Source organism: Lepisma saccharinum, chromosome 8, assembly GCF_977018435.1.
Source record: "Lepisma saccharinum chromosome 8, izLepSacc3.1, whole genome shotgun sequence".
NCBI lineage: Eukaryota > Metazoa > Arthropoda > Insecta > Zygentoma > Lepismatidae > Lepisma > Lepisma saccharinum.
Window position 1 is genome coordinate 65,078,337 of NC_139236.1, and position 23,990 is coordinate 65,102,326.

Below are 23,990 nucleotides of genomic sequence, written 5' to 3' on the forward strand. Positions count from 1 at the left end.
CTTCAGATGGGTACAATCCAGGCACGGTTGGCCCTGTAGCGCACAGGATCAGTGAACCCCCAGTAATGTACGGTATTCACCTTGAAAATGAACAATAGACAATGTCTTTACTTTTTCACAATTTTTCGATAAAATTTCTACACAATAAATCGCACATTTGTGTCCATAACACGGCAAACTCTTTTGCTGAGGAAGAGAAACTCCAAGTTGGCCGCTCTGGTGCAGTTCCTCAGTTGAGCCCCTACATGAGAGCTCGTGCCATAGTGAAAGCTCTGGCGGCAGGCGGAAGCTCGGGGTGGCTATATGGGCAAAATACATGGAAGAGGATACTGCTGAACTTCCGTTATCATGTGCAGTTCGTGCTTGCCGAAGCAGAAGACACCGTCCTCACTGCAAGTGAGACTCCCTCGCCGCTTCCTCCCTTTTTCAGTGTTGCCCTGTGGGGTTCAAGTTTGAAGTGCATTAATTACATATTCAATCTTCTATTTGTATAATTTTTGTGCCGAACTTCTTGAAATAAATGCAAAATTGTTGCAGAGAAGGATGAGTAGTAATGAATGAAAGCTGGAATTAGATATGATGAACTAAAATAAAAGAGATACATTACCAAAATAGGTCGTGCATACATTCAGACTTTTTCCTTAAAGTTGGAAACACTTCGGGTATGTAAAAGGTAAAGGAACGGTGCGATTTTAGACAAGAAAGGAAGATGTGACCAACCTTGTCGGTGTCAATGTCTCAAGTTTGTTAGTTTTTGAAGTGCTTGGATAATTGTTGGAAAGTATTAAATGATGCTGTGGGTGAAGCGAGGGATGAACCATGATACGTCATTTGTTACAGCGTAGGTGTTGCTGTCTGCGCAGGTAATTAAACAATGTAAACAAACTTTGCCATTTCCCTTTAATAATAATTGTAGGACCAGTTCTAAGTAGTTGTTTTTTAATTGCAGGCAAGAACGTTCAGAAGGGGAAAAGGGGGGTTTGCCCCCACTGGAAAAATAATGTAAACCTAATGCTATTTATTACACACGTATAATTTCATTTCAGTCACGGTAATTTATGGTAATTATTATAAGGGCATTGCAGGGACATGGTAATTTCAGTTGAACGAGTGTTTTTTGAGCAACAACACTATTACAGGAGAAAGTGTGTCTTTTGTCCCCCATAGAAAAATGACCTTGCTTGCCCATCCCTGGAACAAATCATGGGGACGTTCATGATTGTCCAATACAACCACAAATTTCTTTCATACAGGCACAATTTATTGTAGTTAGTTTTAGCCCTAAATTTATTCGCACACCCCTAGTATGAAACCTTAATCTCCCAGGTGAAAAAAATCCTGTACAAATCTCCTCGATCCTTTTGTTTGGCAAAAAAAGTATATTTGCGGAAAGTAGATATGTGTCACATGATGACTTCAGTGAACCCCCAGGAAAATAATGCATGAGCCGCACCTGGTATAATCACCAGGGCCATTTAAAGGCCCATTAACACTGTCTTAGACAAGTGAGTTGATATAAAGCCCATTAGTATCATATTGAGTTATATCTTACCAATTCTGTTACACTGTGCTTTGTTCCTTTGTGAACCTTGCAGTCATATATCTTAAACTGCATTTGCTACAACCTGTCACATTTCCCATGTTAGCGATCGCTCAACAGTTTCTGTACCAATGAGAAATGAGGAAAATTACATCTGCTGGGCAGCGAGGAGCCAATGGAAGCCAGAAGAGGCGCACTTATGTAGATGCTGTTGCCACATGGTACTCTAAATCCCACAGGTTTATGTGTCTTGTTGAAGAAGCTTGTTTTGTAAGCATGGTGCTGGTTAGTGTTGTGTTTTCTAAATAAGTGTATTTTAATCGCAGCCTGGCATCTGCTTCCCCCAATGCGAAATTTACTCAGTCTACAGCAGCAACACTGCATGGTCTCTGCTGGAAATGCCAACGATAAAGTGCTAAAAAAATAATGCAATTTTTTCCCATCACATTCATGCACGGTTAATGAAAGAGAGTATGTCCGCAGAGGGACATTGCTGGACACATTTTCGCGTGACACCCATTCCAGGATTGAACATGGGTCCCAGGCATGCCAGTCAGGTGATAACAACAAAATAATAAGAATAATAATGTGCTAGCCACTTATAGAAATAAACAAAAATCTTACTTTCCAATTTCATCAGGTACAATAAATCCTTGAGGTCCTGGTCGATTAGCAGCTCCAGCCCAGAAGAATGTATCATGACCATTTCCATCGTAGTTGAAGCTTGTTAGGAGGACGGTGTATTCATCTACAGCGTAAACATCACCAGACACTTGGTGATGGTACGAATTCAATTTTCCAAGATATTTACCTAGATAAGCTTCCTTTTCTTCGCACAACACACCATAGAGCCCTACACAAGAAAATTAAATTAACACAAATTGAACTTAAAAATACAGACGTAAATAGCCCATATTGAATAACAAGGAAAACAATATTCATGACATGCATACATCAAAATTAAGTGAAATAAGTTACCCCTTGTCCAAACTTGACAACAGTGTGACAGACATGCAAAACAAAAGAACTATGTCCAAACAAAAGTGAATAATTACATATAATTTGTCAAACTATTATGAGGATGATTCCATATTTCAACCAACCCTTGTCACTTCAACATTTTGAAAAATGTTCATAATTTAACCACTTATTTCTTTATCCTGTAAGTGTTCAAAACCACCATTTCAATTGAAGAGGTTTTCTCGGACAATCAACCAGGTGATCTCCAGATAGGCTTCCAAGCTTTTGAGAGCTAACGTCACTCTCATCTTCAGGGATTGAAGTGCAGAGGTATGTCAGGGTAAGATTATATGTATTTGGTGTGAGAGGGGTCCCGTGTAGGTGGCGGGCCATTCAGGTGGTGTCCCTACGACATCCACGCTCCCAGTCGACTATCGCTAACCAGGCTGGGTCCAGTTCTAGTCCTGTGTCCCTGTTGAGATTTTCCCTTTCTTCGTGTATGGCTATTGCTTCTTTGATGATACGGTCCCAGTGATTGGATGATTTGTTGATGATCTTGGTGGTAGTAAAGTCAATTCTATGGTCCTCCTGGATGGAATGTTCTGCTAACCCTAATTTATCTGGACAAAAATTCTTAATGTAGCTGGCGTGTTCTTTGCAACGTTGTTCGATTGTCCTCCCTGTTTGTCCAATGTAGGCTTTACCACAGGACCAGATGATATGGTAAACCTCGGACGTCTTCTGTACTAGGTCTTCTTTAGGAATTCGAAGTCGGCTGCTGACTTTCAGTTTTTTTGGATCTGGTGATCATTATTGGTGATTTTATCGTTTTCAGACATTTATGAAAATTGCTGTAACTTCTGTTCTATAATTCCAAATTTAATGATTCAAAAACAAAATATTTTCATCATAAATAAATGCACTTTCTTCTTCTTGGATATATTTTGCTTTCATCTGAGAATTCAGCTCAGGAAGCACAACATAAAAACTATTCATAAACCACCGCCGAAGATCAGAAGCCTACTATGCAACCCCAAGGACTTAAAACACCTGGAGTTTACCGTATTATATGCAACTGCGGTAAAGCATATATTGGGCAGACGGGCAGGATAATAGAATAGCATGACCCAGCTTGGCTAGCGATAGTCGACCAGCAGCGCAGACGTAGCACACACGGCACCCGATTGGTCCACCATCTTCACCAGCTACGAATGTATATACACGGGGTTGACGTTCTGAACTGCACTTCTACCCTGAAGATGAGAGTGAAGTTAGCACTTGAAGGCTTGGAATATTTTCCGCAACTCACCTGGTCGATAGCCCGAGAGAATCTTTCATCATTCGTCGCCAGGAAAGCTCAAGATTTACTTCTCTTAAACATTGTATTTAGAACAATCGGCCGGCACTTTGCACCAGAAAAATCGGTGTATACTGCATAGGTGACGACTTGGGGGGCAAGGCACTTTGTCCCCTGCCCATTTACGTAGAGGGACAGAGATTATATTGAATTTACATACATAAAATATTGTTTATGCCAACCTTATAAACCCCCCACAAATTATTTGAAGTTGGCGAATTTGGGACATTGCCAAGCATCCAGCACCAGACTGACAATGCTCATAACAGAGCGAAACCTGAGACCTAGTGTGGACAACGCATAATCGTCGCAGATTCTATGCCAATTTTTTAAACGAAAAAATAGGGTGTGATACATAATGATGTGAAGCTTATTTTTTTCTTTATCACAGGTATTTAAAATTCATTTCCAATTTTCTAAACGAAAAAATAGGGTGTGATACATAATGATGTGAAGCTTATTTTTTTCTTTACTACAGGTATTTAAAATTCATTTATTACTAAACTGTTTTAGTGGCCGTGGTGGCTCGGTCGGTAACATGTCTGACTACCATGCTAAAGGTTCCGGGTTTGATCCCCGGCCGGTTCAAATCCGGGAACTTTTCTACCCCCTCAGCATCGAATAACATGGGTACCTGGGGGAAACCCTGGGGGGTAAAGGCGGTCAGGGGCGTGATGCTGATCACATCACCCCCACTCACGACCGGATGAAGAAAGTGTGGGGCGTTACCCCCCACCCCCTATACGCCTTTTTTTTTTTTTACTAAACTGTTTTTAGTGCGAGATTAGGATGCACGGAATACTCGTGAATATATGTTAAAATTGAATATAGTCCAAATCGATGCACATAATTTCTTTGTGACATTTTTCCGATCTGAAAAGAAATACACTACTTGTTATTGATTTGTGCATTAAAGTCGAAATATTACTCTTGAAAGAGTTTACTACAGTACGGATTTACAAAATTTAATCTCTTGTGTCCGAAGATTCTGCACCGCTATCATTGGTTTTGTTGCCTGACACTGCTGACACATCGATGCGACGATTACATGATGAAAGGTTACATGCCGATCCCCCCCCCCCTTGAAAAAGCAGGGTGCGACCATTATGAGGTGAAATACGGTACCTTCTGATAGCGACTGAGCGTTGCTTGAATGCAGATGTGAATCAAGCTTTAAACCAGAGGGAATTCCTCCACAACATCCTACAAATGACACAAACACTCTGCATAACATGAAAAGCAACATGTTGTACCTCACTAATTTGCCGCCATTCTAGACGCCGTTGCTTAGCAACCAAGAACTAATACGTGTATCAATGTATGTTAGAAACGAACCATATATATTTAATTTTAGTAAAAAAAATATATATATATTTCTCGTACACGCAAATGTTCAGTTGCAACTTGTGGGCAATACACAAATTTCTGCTTCCTATTGGATCACCTATGGGTGAACTTTCGTTCCAGCTGTCAAAAAATAAGCAATATGGCATAACGGTGTGAATGTCAAAAGATACATGTGAGTAAAATCCCACCATAAGTTTATTATATGGTAATTTAAGCTTGTGTTATGCAGCAGCTTATTAAATATATCTCTTCATTTTCTGTACAAATAATATATTAAAAATTCCTTGAAACTATATTTGTAACTACTACGGCTTGAGTTCGCTACGAAAAGATGGACACTTACCTCCAAGAAACACTGCTGCGAAAGAAAAAAGCAAGCAACGCTTATCCATGCCTAAAATTTGAAGGAAGACAGCCGAAAATAGATTATCTCATCTTACAGGTATAAACCGCATGATTTTGACACTGCGAGCCAACACTGGTTGTCTCTCCTTGCAGTCACCTGTAGAGTATGCGGAACTAGGTCACTCAACTTCCTTTCCTTGGTGGTTGGAAGTCTTGGAAGCCCTCAGGCATAACGGGATCGGAATGCAGAAGCAGAAAGCAAAATACGTTCTTGCTTGACCATACCACAAGCTCCTTGTTTACTTTTTGTTTCTTTCGTGGGAACGTCGGTAGCGACTCCTTCATTCAATTAAGTTATATTTTGGTATGATGCGCAATATTTTACTCGAAATCTTAACATTCGGAAAGGTGTAATCCAATCCCATTCTCTTTGGTGTAATCCTCGTGGGAATGTACCCAATTGCCAAACAAGGTCAATTGTCTGCATTATGGCACACATATTATTTTTTAATTGGAGGGTTCAACAATCATTTTTTTAATCCAATTGTGAACAGGAAAAGAAACTAATGGATTAATTGTACTATTTTCGCGTTAAACATGAAAGGGGACAACGCAGCGGGTTCCAGATAACTTCCAATCTGCGCCGCCCTCCTTTTTATCTTCGTTGTATAATAATAGTAAAGAAGAAATAGAATGTTCTTACTTTTAAAACTAAAGTAATGAGATAGAACACTTGAGGTCGTAAAAAATAAACGATCCCGTTGGTTGAGGAAGGATTTCACTGTAAAATTCCGGATTGTTTTTTTACGCCGTCCAAATTTCGAATTATATTTGCTTTACTGAATTTAGCGTTAGTAATTCATTCATTAATTCATTTATTTTGAACCTAACAGCTTTTAGCGTTAGTAAATATCACTGAAACAGTGAAACTTGTCGGAAAAGTTTCGGGTAGCGATTGTTTTTTTTTTATTGTTACCTTGACGACGCGTCTATCGCTAGCGGACTATAGAAAAGGTGTTGCAAATTACAGCTTATTTAAACAGTTGTTATGTTATTTATGTAAATATATGCAGGAATACAATTTACTAGAATAATCTTAATGCTTGGAGTTTATAACAATATAGTGCATTCATTTCGATGAAGAAATTTTATCGGGATATGTGAGAGTGATGTTCGCCAGAAAGTTTCAAGATAATCCAATCGTATTTTGCAATAATATTGTTTTCAGTGGGAAATTTCGCTATCTTCGTTTGTAGTCGAATTGCTTTTAATTATTGCTCGAAGAGGAGGGACGCAGGTAGATGTTGCCTCCGTTGAGAAGATTTGCGTAAAGCATCCCCCCAACCCAGGATAATTTCCAAAGATCCCCGCCCCACCAAGCAGGACACCCCTTCCCCCCCCAGCTAGCAATATCCACTTCGAACACTGGTTTTAATTATTTATGATGGTTTTCCTACGTTGGTATGAGGGTTGGAAATGTAAATTTAGTGCCAAAATTATCATTAATTGGACTTTAGTTATAAATGGAGATGTGTGGATAAATTGTTGGATGGTGGTTGGAATGTATTCTGAAACACATTTTTTTTTTTTGCACAACAGGACTCAAATTAATTTTTATGGCAATTTTCACGACATTTCACCGCTTGTCACTTATTTACTGACACTGAAAGTACTTTCACATTATATGTAGGCTAATGAGATGAGATGCACAAATGCTTTTTTGAGACAGGCTCGGAACCTAACCTACTCATATGCAACTCCGTCATTGAATATATATATATATATATATATATATATATATATATATATATATATATATATATATATATATATATATATATATATATATATATATATATATATACAAACACACAGATAGCCCATAACCAAAACTTCCATGACTTTTGGATTCGAAGCCAGAACACTTGGATTTGTAGTGCTACCCTACAGCTTGGACATCTGCTTATAAGAAGAAAACTGTGTAATTGCACAAATACACTTGGTTAATGTAACGAAGTTTACACTACAGTCTTAGTATCATAGGCATGCACACGGGGTGTCAAGGGGTTGCAGTTGCCCCCCCCCTAATCATGGACGTTCGCAGATTTTTTAAACGGAGGGACAAGCAACAAATTTTTGAATGGGGTATACGTATTACCCCGATAATACTATTGCCCCCTTAAAAACAACACTTTAATTTCAAATTATCGCATTAATGTAAATTACTATGTCTGAAATCAAATTAGTTATGTGTGAAATATATACTTTTAGGTTGACATTCGATTTCTAAGTGGAAGGTATGACCATCCTTGCTCCCCCTTCCAGACGTTCATGTCCCTACATTATTATACTTTCACCTAGAAATTTAGTGTAGTCTTATCGCTGTCATGTAACGACATGTAACCACAGGGGGTTGGGAGGGAAATGAACATTGCCCCTCCCAAACCTTGGACATAAATCAATTCTAGGGGGGGGGAAACATTGAGATAAAAGAAAGCAAGACTAGTAGAATCTAAGAGTAGCAGGACAAAAGGATACTGAAGATGGAATTCGTTTACACGTCTTTCTTGCATTATTTCTTCCAGACGGCCAAGTGCACCTGCAGGGGGCACAAAGAGGAATTGCACCCCTCGATATCAAATTTTATAGAAATAGAAATACATTTTGTAAAACTTTCTTGCTCGCTTCGCTTGCATTCTCTCCTCTTCTTAGAGTTTTGTCAAGTTCAGAGCCGTAGCTAGGGGATGGTGGGAGTTGGCCCTGGGTGCCGAACAATCTAAATGAAGAAAAATGTAAAAGAGAATGCCATGGCACCCCATGATTTTTTTATGCCATATTCAAACCAATATTGTTTTCAGTTTGCAAAAATTTGGATCTAAAAGTATTCTTGCTCGCTTCGCTTGCAATTTTCTTGTTTTCTGTAATGCATTGGAAATTACCAGAGAAAGAAGTTATATCTACTAAGTGCTTTAGACCCTTGCTGCTAAACAGTTTTGTCTTAAATGCATGATCACAATTGTTTGGAGGAAAAGAAGCGTGGCACATTTCAAAAATTAAGTGAGCTTTTTTTCTTTCCCAACTGAACTTTCATCAAGACTTTTTCCCCCCTAATCAGAGGGTCTGTGCATGCCTATGCTTAGTATAAATATCAAATAACGACTTCATTAACCCCCCTGTGCTATGTAAATTGACATGAAATAATGGTAAATAATTGCTTATTCATAACTTTCCATTAAAACTGCATAAGAAAGCAATGTTCAAATAAAACTAAATCAACATTCAGTGCCACAACAGGTCTTTGAAGGTTATTGACTGCTAAACGACTTTTCATTGTGTAATGTTCAGTTAGTGGACTGAGTCCCATCACCATTGTTAGTTAGGATACCAAATGTATTGTCAAATACAAAACAATAATAATTGTTTAGCTATAATTCTATGTATTTTGCATTTTCAGGATGCCCACAGAAGCTAATGAATTGAAATTTCAGTGCCCACAGCCTCAGGTGGAAAATGTTATGTACACTACAGCCAGGATAAGTTGGTCCAATGTTAGTCTAATTACACACCAGGAAGAAACGAATGACCTGAAAACTTCATATACCTTACAAATGAAATCTCATGTACAAGGATGGAGAACTATATACTGGTTAGTGCTTGTAACGTTTTACAAAATAACAGTATGTGCTTGTTTGTCGTGAAACAGTAATTTTTTAGAGTATTATATTATCTAGTGCCATCTATGAACAGCATCCTGTATTCAACAGCTTGAAGAATTGTAATCAATTAAATGTACACCGAAAATTTCAAGAAGAATTGAACACTCTAAATAAGGGGTGCCGAAACTTGGTATATGCATGAGCCATTGCTCTCTGGCCACATGACACTATACACTTATACAAAAAATAATGATAATAAATTATTTTTTAAAAGTATCAAGGTAGCTTGGTATCATGCAACTGGACAGCCTTACCCCTGAACATTTTTACTCCTGAGTAAAAATATCCTATGTCAGGTTTACCACTCAGTAAAGATATACTAGTACAGACCCCAAATAAAATTTTAATTTTTATGATCACCTGACATGAGCGAGGGTTAAAATATCACGGACAAATTAAAACTCTGTACAAAAGTTTTCAGCACGTACTTTCATGTTGAAAGGGGATAAAATTTACTGTGACAAGTTTATCCCCTGCATAAGAGCGCTTTATTATATGGTTTTATGGCATAAGGTTACAAGACATTCTGATTTAGTTGGGACTGCCCATCCTTTTTAATTCCTGTCCTGACTTTTTTGAACTTCCGTCTTGTTGCGAAAATGTCCTGATTATTAACTCTCATTGAGACATGTTCTTCACTATAAGAATCATTGCTAATATGTATCATTTAATTTATAAATGCATTGTTTTCTAAACATAGAATTATCATGACTGTTCAATTGTGCTAATACAAGAAAATTAAAGGATATTTTAAAACATTGTTAAGTTGTGGAATACCAGGCATGTAGTAAACGGGAGGGCTCGGTAGCTGAAGCCCTCCTTAAATAACATAAATATCTCATTTAAATAGTGTATAGTGATACTTATTTTTACTTTCTTAGCAGGATTAAACATCTCATAAAATAAGTTGTAATATACTGAGAAAATCATTTTCAGGTCTTCTACCTCTAACTTTTTTTGTTTTTAAATGGTGGCTACTGACAAGGGAAGAGCCCCTCCCAAAATAAAATTCTGGCTACAGGCCTGTGCAATACAGTCCTATTTGAATACTAATGAGGATTGAATGTAAACAACAAGCACAAAGCTGTACACTGTATTCGTCTGTAGGCGATTGTGTTGCTGATTGTTTCTTGGGTCAAGGTGTCTATCCCTGATTTAAATTTTCCATTACTTTGGACCATAATATTGCAACTCTACAATTGTATGTCTAGCTGCAGTACTGCACCATAACATTGATGGTCACATCTAATACTCCAACAGCACTACAGATCTCGTTTATTTCCCCACATTTTCAGACTCCCCCCGGAAAAGAAATTATGGGTATGGGCCTTCGTGTTTTACTGACAAAAAGACAAAAATATCCTGCCCAAAGCTCGAAAGGTGGTAACAATATCCTGGGACACGTTTACCTGCTGTCCAAAACCTTCTTATTACATGGTTTCTTGATGAGAGGTGGCAAAAATATTGCAGGACAAGTTCCTTCCCAGAAAATTTTGATTATATGTGTTTCACGTATAAAGTGAACATGCATATATCTGTTAATGCTTTAATCTTTTTTGCAGTGGATATAGACGGATGAAGGAGATTACTGGACTTCGACCAAGTTGCTCATATCAACTTCGTCTTCAAGCATCAAACTCCCATCAAACAACTGACTTTAGCAATGTTGTAACCTTAGTTACTTATGGTGGGTAAAATTCCTTAATACAAAGTGCTGCACCAGCACTTATAGCTAGCATGAGAACCAGAGGTAACATGTGACTACAGGGCCTTTCCTATGGCAGAGTGCATTTTGGAAACATTTTAATATTTCACGTAATGATTCACTTTAAGAGAATATGGTTTGAGCCACTATAGAGAAAGCTGACTTTTATCAGATCAACAAGAAATGAGAAAATGAACATTCTCACATTGGTCATCTGACTTACTGCACACGTTGGCTATCAACAAGAGCATGCACCTTCCATTTTCTGGTTGTTGTTGCTTTAAAATTGTCAAAGAGAGGTTTAAATAAACCACCATTTAATGTGTTTTGTAATTGTGGGATACTTTTTGTAATTTTTAGTAATTTTTAACTTAAACAAAAACTATAAAGTAGAACTGAGGTGATACCAGTTTGAATTAATACCGATGCCTGAAAATTGTAATAATTAAAAATTATTTAAATTATTGATTATTATTATTGTGTAACAATTGCACTCCAATTATACACATCAATGTACCGAGAGTTTCACTTTTATATATTCAAGAATTATACGAGTAGTACAGTGTGTCCCACTTGCTGTTTGACACGGAGATTTTCGTATAACTTTGGAAAGGAGGTGAGTATGGAACAAAAAATCAGGGAAGACAGTCGGGAGAGTGTGAGAAGGCAATGCCATAAGCGACAAGGCTGTTTTTCATATTGGACAGTACTGGTGCTGCAGAAAGCGAGATGCGTGAGTTTTCCCTCATCGTGTTATCTTGAAAGGACTTTGTCCACCGCCTGCTCTATCGCTCCCTGATTTTTCCCTGTGGAACATGTTGAAAAGTAAAGTATACCGGAACAAACCATGGAGTATCGCGGCACTAGAAGAAAACATTCACCGCATAATTGACCTTGTGACTGCTGAACAGCTGGTGCGTACCTTTCATAACATGAAACATCATGTTCAAAAGTGTCTGCATGCCAATGGCGGCCACTTTCAACACCTCATGTAATCACCAGTCAACTCATAGACCAAGGTGAGTATAATTTCATTTCCGGGCCAATAGAGAGTGTTGGAATACAAAAATGTGTGTGATGTAATCACAAAATCAAGTTTTTCACTTAAAACTGGTGCAAAATTGAAAGTTTTTTTTTCATATTTTGCATAGTCCTGCAAAAACGTAGTATAGAATTTTTGAAGACTCCATGAAACACAAAAATACCGGAAGAGAATCGGCCAGTATCGGCAAATAAATTCAAACCGATACTTTCCGATATTGATAGGTCAGCATTGGTATTGGTCCAACCCTACTATAAAGGCTCACTTTATCATAATTTTGATCTCAAAAAAATAGTTTTAGGTATTTTGAACATCAGATTACTAAGATGTCAAAAAATGTCAACTGAAGTCATGATTTACTCTTAGATATTTGGCTACTATTTGATTTCATTTTGTATGAAACCATTCTCTCTCTCCTGTTTGTTACAGGTAGACCAGGAAAAGACTTGCATTATGCAGTTGAGAGAGGAAAACACCAGAAAGTTCAGCACATATTGAGAAATGTGTAATGACATGAAATTTTAAACTAATAAATTATATCTGCACACTAGTGTAGTGAAAAATTACAACACACTATAAAATTTAAGTAAAAGAAGAAGCACTTTGCATGCAAACACATGTAGACTCAGGAGAAATTGCATGGCTGTAATTGTAAATTCTCTGCACTTGGCTGATATCACCACACTAGTCATCTTGTAAAGAATAGATGATGATAAAAATTATGATCCTTGTAGCTTGGAATTTTTATTTGTTGCATGATTGGATACCACAACTAACTTTCCGAAAAGACACAAATTCTATGAACATGAAAACTATTGACAGCAGTAAACAGTTGCTATTTCAGTGAGTAAATAGAAAGAAAGCATACCACATAAGGGCATTTTCCTCCAATATACTGCTTCAGTGCGTTCCTGTAATGATCAGTGACAGTCGTACTTACGATTATATAATATTAAATCCAAATTACCATGACTGAAATGAAATTATGTGTGTGAAATAGAACTTTTGGTTGACAGTTATTTTCCAGGAGGTTCATTGACCTCCCTATGACCCCTCCCCAGATGAGGAACACAGTATCATTTTATTTCCAGACAGGGGGCAAAATAAATGACACTCATATAGTGTGTGGAAAAATGGAACGTGAACTCATTAGAATGAATTATCTAGTTCTCTATTTTTCTTGTTTGTCTTTTTAGTGCTTGAAAGGATAATAATAACGCTGAGCCAATAGCCTTGGGATTTTCACTGATATCAATGCCTGAAAATAGTAACAATTAAAAGTCTTTCGAAATATTGATTAATATTAGTGGATGAATATTGCACTCCAATTATGAGCATCAATTTACCAGAGTTTTGTTTCAGAATTCTCAAGAATTACATTAGAATGTTAAAATATCTGTTATGGAATCACAAGACAAGAGTTTTTCACACAATATTGGTTGGAAATTCGAATTTTGCATAATTTCCAGGATAATTACATTTTATTTTTGTGGACCCTGCAAAGACCAAAGTGCTGGATAAAGTATCAACTGGTATCAGTAAGTAATATCGAACTGGTACTTCCCGATAACAATACCACTGTACCACTGGTACAGTGCCAAATCGTGGTCTCAAGAGGAAGGCAAGCAATGCAGTACTCTGAAAACGGAGAGGGGGGGGGGGGGTAAATTATTTATACAGCCCATTGCCCCAGTTTTCCTAGGAAAGAAAGAACATTTTAAATAATAATTATTATAATATATCCCCCAACTCCTTTCTCAACGGCCATTCTGGTAAGTTCAAAATTCTTGTCACATTATTGATATAATAAAATACTTGCTCTTACTTACAGCTTCCCGTACACAATTTGAAATATCTATGTTTGTTTTGGTAAATTCACAACACACCAAACAAAAGAGAACACTCACTTCAACCACTCGCTCTTCCCACACAAATGGAAAATATTCCGAAGAGCTCACGGGAGAGTAAAAGAACTGACTTGAAGCTTTGGAATAATAGGTCATTACAATAGGAAGAACATGCGCTGGTTCTTCTTTTTTATAATGTATTATATTAATAAAAATAATATTTCAAGTTGGATAGCATTTATGACAGTGTGTTGCTAGCAGGTCTCAGATGAGAGTTTCATTGCTTTTTTTTACATACGCTTTATTGAAAAAACATCAGTTTATTGTTTGTATGAAACTCACGATAAATATTGTGTATATTATTTGGTAGTTGTCAACACTGGCGTGGCATTGTAATTTGAGATGAGAGAGGTATGAAGCGGACAACAGCCAGCTGTTCTGCTGATTCCAGCTCTCTCCATTGCTGGGGACACCATTATTGACACGTTTTACAAATCGTGAAACTTAAAGTAATGCTTTAAAGTTCGTCTACGTGGAATTTGGAACAGTTATAATAATTTATTTCAATAATTCTGTGTTTATAATAAAGCAAATATTCATCTTCGAGATCGTGTTAACACTTATATGCTTTCTACTAGTAGTGTCTGCTGTCTGCTTGGCTCGGCTGTTTTGGAGAAGCCGATGAGCTCCGAAAAGCAGAGCTTTTCTTAGTGGTTTGTGGACCGTACCTTCACCAGCATCTACCCTTCGCCATATGATACTTCAGAAGTGTTGGTTTCCCACACAGTGGCTGCAAGCAGAGAGGTTGCTGCTTGCCAACGGGATGCTGAGAGGGTTTGCGGCCTTAAAATTTCGCAAAATCGAGTCTGATAGAAACTAAATAATGCACTCAGCATTAAGTACATTAAATACTATTTTAATAGTGCAATGAGTGCTTGCATTGCTTGTACTATATCTTCGCCACTGCACTGGTATCAGTTTATACCAGGATCGGCTACGCCCTATACAAAATACATCTTGTTTACCATTTTATACCACAAACACACCTTTCTCAATACAGTAGTTGCTTTTTCGTTGCTCGGCTCACCATATTTATGTACAATAACATTCATGTTGCTTCAGTATAAATACTACATGTGCTTCTTTTACAGACCCAAGGTTGTCAACATCATGAACAGTTTTGGAGTAACACCTCTAATCCAAGCCTCATCTACAGGGGATGCTGATATGGTGTCGATTTTGTTAAAAGCTGGAGCTGATGTGAATATCAAATGTGAAGGATCATGGAGAACTGCCCTGATGGTGGCTTGTTTCTCAGGGTTTATAGACATCGTTTCGCTTTTACGTGAACATGAAGCAACTTGGGAAGAAAGAGATAGGTAAGCTTCATTGCACTCTAATATTACTGTACACAAATATACAATGAAACACTCGAATTTATATTTGTAGCGAACCAGGACAAGAAAACTTAAAATGGAGGAAATTTACATGTTGTTGTACTGGGACCATGGGAATTGAATGTATGAGGCATGTCCAGAAAGTAGTATATGCTTGGTTATATAAAGAAAGAAGTTGAGCAAAGACTTTTTGACTCTAAAAGTTCATGTCACTGTAGATAGAAATATCAACAATGTAGTCCACAGAAGGAGAATAAATCACAATTACAATTACATGTTGCTCTATTACATCCTTGACATTTAAATATAGTTTTTTATAATGTAGATATGTAGGCATCCACAAAGGATATAATTAGGCATCCACATATAAAGCCAGCTTTATATCTTGTTAAAAACGTCATGATCATCACATCATGGCCATAGACAGACAAACTTTTGTTGATAGTTACAATTAGGTGAAAAGGCTAGATTCACACGTTAATACTCTTTCCTTGCCTTCAAATATGTAAGAATATGTACAAATATAGGGCTCTGCAAAATGTGGATTTTTATTTGTAAAACATTTCATAACTGTAAGAAAGTTTTCTTTGTTTTGTAACAAGATTTTTGGCACTGACCCAGCCATAATTTGGAGTATAATTGGTCCCGACAGCAGATAAAAGTGATGATTGATTGAATTCATTGTTGTTTTAAGTCCACTTTATGCACAAATAGGCTGATTGGGACTCGACCTACAGTTTAAAGTGGGATCCAAACTATACTATGAGCCTCCACCAAGTATTGAACCTGATGATAGGTTTGATTTGATTTATTTTACTTCTCTATTCCGCCACTTGTGGTTGATTACAAAGATAAGCGATGATGGAAATAGACACACTGTGGTGATCTCAACTTCATAGTTCAGGATTTTGCTTTTGAGATAACCACCCCTCAAATAAGAGTGTTTTTGTCAGAAAGGAAAGTCATTAATATTTGAAGAGAAAAGAATGGATATGCTGCATAGAGGCCTTTTTGCTCAAGGCTTATGGAATGGACAGTTTCTTCGCTCAAGTGAATAATGCCCGAACATTCAAATGATCGGTATACGCTCGAAACCCAGTAGGTCACGTGGAACCATAATTTTTCTGTAGTGGTGGGCCTTCAACATGGATCGTGAAGTGAAAGATGCAGTGAAATTGAAAGTAAAGTGATCATAGTCATCATCTCCATGTTAAAATGTAATTTAGTCTATCTTACCAATAAATAGCAATATATGAAAATGAATAGATGATTATGGGCTGAAGCTACCAGGACAATTTTTTTACACACAGTTATTGTTCCATTGAAATTATATTTCATATTCTATGTATTCGAGTGTTTATACTCGAGCATGGGAAGGTAACCGTGAATGTCCAGGCAAAAGTTTGTGAATAGCCTTTCCTTGTGCATCTGTGTGCACTTTCTTGTTTTGAGTGGTTTTTGAAGCTGTAACAAGCAAATGAATGATTTTGCTCCTTTCGAATGAGTAGTTAGTAGTATTCTGAGAATGCAAATCTTTACCATTATTTAACTAATTCCCCGTAATTGCTTTGAAAATTAGTGTTTCTTAACATCATTGATTTTTTGTCATGCAATTTTTGCTCTCGTAATAAAAAGTAGCGGTGACCTGATCTCTGTGGAGGACTGGTTAGCACAGCATGCTACGATGCCAGAGGTTACGTGTTCGAATCCCAGGCTGGGCATGGGTGTTTATGTAGAGTCTCCTCATCTTTTTTCATCATATCGTCACTCATCTTCACCATTAGCCAAAAGTGACAGAAAGTGAAGTAAAATAATCAACAGTAACATCTCCATTTCTCCATCTTTTGTTTTGGTGTTTACTACAGCAGACATTCAATACATGGCAGAACCATCTTCTGCTAGTCTCCATGAGGCACACTGTCACCAATAGCTTGCCATGATCTTGTCTGGTTTTGCATTAAGGCCAGGTGTCTTAAGGCCAGGAGGAACAGTTTCATTGTCCAGCCCCTAAACTGCCTCTCTCCCCCACCGACCGTTTTCTGTGGCAAGCTGGAGAAAGAGAGGTCTATGCGCTGGATGGTTGTAGGAAAGGGAGAACACTTCCAATAGCATAGAAAAACAAATGAATGGAAGGAGGATACATTGAAGAGTTTATTTGTAGTCAGAAAAGTCTAAAACTCACATTTGATTACCCATAAGTTCAAGTTGAAGTTATTGCACATTTTTCTCCATAAGGAATACATGGGATTCTGAAAATACTTATTCATATTTTTCAAGCATCATGTCTAGCTTAATAATCAACTTGGAAAACCGCTTCCATTTGCAACATGAGGAGAAATTTATACTCTTTTGTGTAGTTTTTTTTTTTTTTTTAGTAGCAGTGTTCATTCAGACGATATTGAAATGAAATGGTAATATGCTAGGTTGTTCTGGAAAGAGGTATTACAGAGTTAGGGGCCGCACATAGTGGTTCATACCCCTACTTTAAACTGTATGTCCAGTCCCGATTAGCCTTACTGTACATAAGTGGACTTAAGACACCAAATCAACCAGTCAACCAATACAGAGTTAGTATTTATAAATGTTTAGTGCCTGAAATTAGCTAAAAGCAAATGTGCAAAGACTCCTGTCACAAAAGTGTTCTAATTGATTGGTTTGGTTTGAGTTGGTGTTTTAAGTCCACTTTATGCACAGTAAGGTTAATCGGGACTGGACCTACAGTTTAAAGTGGAATCCAAACCACTTGTGCCTCCACCAGGTATCGAACCCGGGACCCCTTGATTACAAGGCAATGACGCTACCACTGCACCTTGGGGGAGGCCCGTGTTCTAATTGAACTAACAACACTTACGATATCTCTCTTCAAACAGATTTGGTGCTTCTGCATTGTTCTATGCAGTTCTTGGCTCACACCTTCACATTATGCAGTTTGCCCTTAAAGATGGAGCAGATATAACTGTGGTTGATGATTTCAAGGACACCATTCTAATGAAAGCAGGTAACTAAATTATATTATCATACATCTATCTGACATCTCAGATATGTTAAATAACTGTGGATGAAACAATGATTTAAAAAGAAGCATCCATGATCAGTTTTGACAGTCCATGTTTCAGGAAATATTGTTCTGTTGTTACTCACACTGGGAAATAGAATCATTGTTACAGCTGGAAGAAAATACTTAGGCATATTCATAGTTTAAAAATTTTGGAGGGGCAAGAAGACGGGGAACATATAGGGTTCCCCGATATCGTGTACAGTATGGGACTCTCCTGTTTTTCATTAAGGTGTACCGTTGTCCCAACAACAGTCCTCAGTCCTGTATTCGTGGCCCCTGCATTTGATTTCTGGTTAAGATGTGGCATTGTAGAAACTACTTCAAGAGAAAAATCAGAAGATATAACAATGAAAAGATTCCTGGCAGATGTTAGTCCTCAAATAGACATCACATCATATTTTAGAGATAAAACATACAATTGCCTCAGGATATAGCTTTTCATGGATGTTTCCTTTCATTCCTCTTAGGAGAATTAATTTTAAATGACCAATCCTTGGTTTGTACCAGTTACTGAAATTTATTCCTTAACATAGTGTTCTACTGATTAAGTTTTTATGTAGAAAAATGCAGGCTTGAACAGGACTCAAACCTGGGTCTCTGGCTTTCCTTGCCATTGCTCTACCAACTGAGCTACCGAGCCAGCCATGGCTTCACTTGATTTTTCGCTGTTGCTGTTTTAACTGTGTGAAATTGTCTTTGCCAGCTGGAACTGTTGCCTTTGCAACACTGTAGATGTCAATATTGCCTTGTTTCTCCCAGCGTAGAGATGTAAATTAGATTAAGTTTTGGAGTCGTTAGGGCATGTGAGAGACCCAGGTTCGATCCCTAGCAGGGTATAACCAGGATTTTTTCCACCTGTTCAAGTGGCTCCGGCACCCACCCAGCATCGTATAAAGTGGGTACCTGGAGGAAACTCTGGGGGGTAAAGGCGACCAGGGGCATGGTGCTGATCACATCACCCCCACCTTTGGCCGTGATCAAGAAAGTGTGGGGCCCTAACTCCACGCCGCCTGTACGCCTTCATGGAGTGGCTCAAAGCACATGAGAGCACTTTACTTTTTACACTCTCCTGTGTGTTCGAAAACTTTATGTAAGTTTCTGTTGTTGGATAAAGAGTTTAACATTCAGAGAAATTACAGATTTTACTTTGTCTTGTTTGCCTTCCAGAAAATTGTTGCAGGCATGTTAAATGTACTGTTTTTCCTCAGTGGTGTGGAACTCCCCACTTGAAGTCGTAAGAGAACTGCTCACTAAAGATGCTTCTTTGATGAACAGAAGAAACAGAAGAGGAATAACTTGTTTAATGCAAGCTGTGGATTCAAACCAAGAGGATATTGTACGATTACTGCTGGATGCTGGTGCAGATACAAGAATAGCAAATGAAATAAGTAAAACAGCTGAAGACATTGCACGAGATCGAGGTTTTAAGGTAATCAGAGCCATATTGAAGTCTACTTCTAAAGAGTGGTCACGAAGTGGGCATACCCACCCTTATTTTCGACACTATGATGGTTATGGTTGATTCCTTGACATGGATACAAACCTGAAGGTTTAAGAGCCCAGAACATCGGCATGGAGATGGTCATTTTCGTAGCATAGCATAGCATGTGGTGGATTGGAAGAGGTTCTGAAGATTTTCCAGTTCACTTATTCCGACCTCCAAGAAGTTCCACCTCACCTCTGGCGGTTCATCATTGACAGAGTCAAAATATCCGGTATTGCACAAGACAAGAGTTACAAGCAGCTGCGAAAGATGCCTTCACACACGTGACCCCATATTAACCTCCACAAAACATCTGCCAGAACATGGTGCAGAATTCAGCTGTGCTACAGTCTCCATACTTAAGTTGTGGACACATACTAAGTATGTGTCCATATCAAGCATTCAACCATAACCATCGTAGAGTTGAAAAGAAGGGAAGTGGGGGGGGGGGTATGTACACTTTGTAGCCACTCTGCAGATTGCATGCACTCGAAGTATCTTCTCCGAAACAAGTATAACGAATACATAAACAATATCATTACAACAATCCCGGAAAACCCCAAAAACTTTTTCAATCTAATAGACTCGAGGAGAAACAACAGCAGACTTCCTGTTGAGATTACATATAATAGTGAAAGTGCAATAGGTGACCGAAGAGCAGAAATCTTCAATGCTTATTTCCATGGTAACTTCCTCCACCTGTTCTCCCTTGCAGTGTTGCCAAACGTGAGGCCAGTCTGTTCCTCTTCTCTAACGACTCTTGCTACTACACCCGATGAGGTTAATTCTCTATTGCCATCTCTCCCAGCTCGCCGTGCTCTAGGACATGGTGATATCAACACCGTGTTCCTCAGGAAAACATTAGAATCCCTGTGTTATCCCCTTTGCATTCTCCTGAACAGATGTTTCTCGTAAGTTGTATTTCCTCACGCTTGGAAACAAACTAACATCACACCCATTCACAAAAGTGGCAACAAAAATATTGTTTCTTCATACAGACCAATCCCCTTACTTTCGCCTCTGTCCATCATCTGTGAAAAAATAATCAAAGACAGGCTATACAAATTTGTTTCTCCGTACTTGAGCTCAAACCAACATGGTTTTCTTTCTCGTAGCTCCTGTCTCACAAACCTGTCTGTTTTTCTGTAACATGCTAAGAAACGTATTTCAAATAATTCACAATTAGATGTAATATACTTTGATCTGGTCAAAGCTTTCGATACTGTCAGTCACCATCTTCTGATTCACAAATTAACCATTAGATTTAACATACATGGCAAATTTCTAATCCTGCTCACAGATTACCTTAGTGATCGCCAACAACATGTCGTTCTTCCAGGAACTGTATCTAACTTTCTTCCTGTCCTCTTTGGAGTTCCACAGGGTAGTGTTCTGGGACCTCTCTTATTCATATTATTGGTCGACGACCTTGCTGACCATCTCACAACTCCCTCTAGTAATTACCTTCTTTTCGCAGATGACTGTAACATTTTCAGAGAAATCTCCACCTCCAATGATAACAGCTTTTACTTCCTGGTGTCTGACATGGGACCTCACATTACATCCTGAAAAATGTAGTACTCTCGCCATCTTGCTCAAAAAGAACCTGTTAAATTCATCTTACTCCATCTCTGGTAATAACATCGAAACAGTATCCTCTCACAAAGACCTGGGTATTGTTTTCGATGAAAAGCTCACATTTGAGGAACATGTTACAGGCACCACAAAAAGGGCTGTGTGTCTCTTGGGTTTACTGTATCGTTTCACGGAAATTAGTGACATCTCAGCCCTCACTTTATACTTCAAGTCATTCGTTTCCCCAATAATAGAATACTGATCTCCCATCTGGTCCATGGCATCTCCCACGCAGCTATTTAGAATTGAATCAGTCTTCCACTTTTTCCTAGCTATAGTTCACTACAGGGTTCCCCCATTACGCAATTTTTCAACACCGCATCTCCTGTCCTATCTACACCTGCAGACTCCCCATCAGCGCCGTTTGCAGAATGACTTCAATTATCTGTACAAAATTGTCAATGGCAAAATTAGGTACAAGACACTCCTTCAGGAATTCCACTTTTGAGTGCCTATGCGCACAACACGTAACACAAACTTATTTTACACAGAAAAACCTAGACTTGAAATTCAAAAAAGATCTCTCCTACAGACTTCCCACACAATATAATGACCTCCCATCAAGTGTTGACATATTCAATACAGAGCACGCTTTTCGGTCTTTCATCAGGAAAAAATGTGTGTAAATAATATAATGTATAATGACTTACTTTTGTTAATATTTTTGTGTTTGTTATTGTTAATTTGTTTTCTCATTGTTGACAATTTCAGCTTAAATTGCCATTTGTGCTGTATCTGGAATTATCTCAATAAATAAATAAATACAAAAATATTTATTAGGGATGGACCAATATAAAATTTACTGAAAATGATATTTTACTAATTTGACATAGGACAAATGTCCTATGAAGAACCTGAATTGGTTATATATTCTCACTTAATAACCAGATGAATGCAATGGATTTTGTGTTAGAAAACAAAACTGTGTATTTAGATATTTGATACACAAAACCAGGGTACATGGGTACCTTTACTTATACAATTTCTATGCAGAATTTATTGTGAGCAGACTGTCTGTAGAGATGTATTAGTAAGATACAAAAGTGGTTCATACATACAATACACGATGATATACAAAAGTAGCTCTTTATTGCTTGTGTTGTAAATTTTAGCCACGAGTTATTTGGCAATCAGACATTAACTTATTTCTAGCTCGAGTACTGCACTCCAAATTAATGCAGCAAAACACTAAAGTTTTCGCATACAATGAAGCCTAGCTTCCTTAGGCAATTCTAGAAAAATCCTTTCACTTTAGCATCCAAAGAAAGAGTTGGAAACAGATTTACCAAATGTAGCTTTTCCCCCACATTACAGATTTTCAAGTTAGCAATTTAAGTGTTGTAAAATAACTGTTGATAATGTTACTTCTATTGCAAAAAAGTAGCTGTTAGAGTTACATGTACTCACTTTCAAAAGTACAAAATTAGTAACTGATACTTGTAACTAGTTACTGCCAAACACTGCATTTTTCTATGATCATGATTTGCAAATGTAACTCAAATAAGCTTCACAAATAACACAAATTCTTCATATGTTGAATCTTTTTTTTTTTTTGTTATAGTCAAGATGAGAGATTTTAGCAGTAAGAATATTAATTGTAATTTTCTATTTCTCTGAACTCCTTTTAGCCCCCTCATTTTAACAAATTTTATAGTTAGGAGTTAGTCAAGTAGATTATCATATGTGTATCTGCAAAGTTTATTGACAAATTAGATTTAAAGCATTTTCACTTGTTTGAATGGTGGATAAAATTTCTCTTGCAGTCAATTTTGCAGATGCTAGAAGAAAAAAAATTATCAGGTTTGCATGAACCACCTTCAAGATATAAAATACTACTTGAAGCAGCACAGAAAAGAATTCGTGAATGGAATGAGCTCAAGAAAGTTTCTGTTGGAATGGAAAGAAAGGAATCAGATATCTCAACAGAGAACGAAGTACGTCTTGACCAGAGACTAGATGGTGTGCAAGAAGTTACTCAGTATATGCTGTTGATGTAATTGGAAACTTTATTGTCAATTTGTTGCTCGTCTGATGTAAAAGTGTAAGAGAGCGTAGATTGTTTGATTGATTTGCTTTATTTTACTTCGCTTGTTGTGCCACTTTTCACTAATTTGCGAAGATGGGGATGACTGATGATATGATGTAATTGATGAAGGACACTCACAAACATCCATGCCCAGGCCAGGATTCGAACCCAGTAGCGCGATCTGCTAACCACATTGCCACGGGGGCCGGCAAGAGAGCGTAGAGAATGAAGTGACAGGTGACATGCGACAGGCAAGATGTTTTTTAATTGATTTAGTTTAATTTTTTTGTTTTTCTGCCACTTTTGGCTAATCACAAAGATGAGGATGAGTGGTGATGATGAAATTGATGAAGGGACACTCACAAAGAACACCCATGCCAAGGCTGGGATTGGAACCCAGGACCTTGAGTCACTTAGAAACGATCCTTCAGAAAAAAATGCAACCATTTTATAGGGACCACACGCAAAAGAACCTGTGCAGAACCACATGTGGGGTGAGGGAGGAGCAGGCTTACTCATAGTCTAAGCTGGA

The 23,990-nt window shown here is 37.8% G+C and overlaps 2 protein-coding genes across 2 annotated transcripts in view; one reads left to right on the forward strand and one right to left on the reverse strand.

Moving 5' to 3' along the window:
* Positions 1-5,758, reverse strand: part of knk (cytochrome and DOMON domain-containing protein knickkopf) — a 32,498-nt gene extending 26,740 nt beyond the window's left edge. Inside the window, exons 1-2 of the mRNA XM_083126793.1 lie at positions 5,548-5,758; positions 2,165-2,393 (exon numbers count right to left, since the gene is read on the reverse strand). Of these exons, the coding sequence (XP_082982919.1) occupies positions 2,165-2,393; positions 5,548-5,596 (278 nt within the window). The 5' untranslated portion in view covers positions 5,597-5,758. The remainder of the gene's footprint in view (positions 1-2,164; positions 2,394-5,547) is intronic.
* LOC145991073 (B-cell lymphoma 3 protein homolog) lies at positions 5,314-23,580 on the forward strand. Its single transcript, XM_083126794.1, has 8 exons — positions 5,314-5,376; positions 9,004-9,195; positions 10,828-10,952; positions 12,442-12,517; positions 15,011-15,238; positions 18,127-18,254; positions 19,523-19,743; positions 23,196-23,580. Coding segments are annotated over exons 1-8 (1,206 nt in total). The 5' UTR covers positions 5,314-5,374; the 3' UTR covers positions 23,430-23,580.
* The last annotated feature ends 410 nt before the right edge of the window (positions 23,581-23,990 follow it).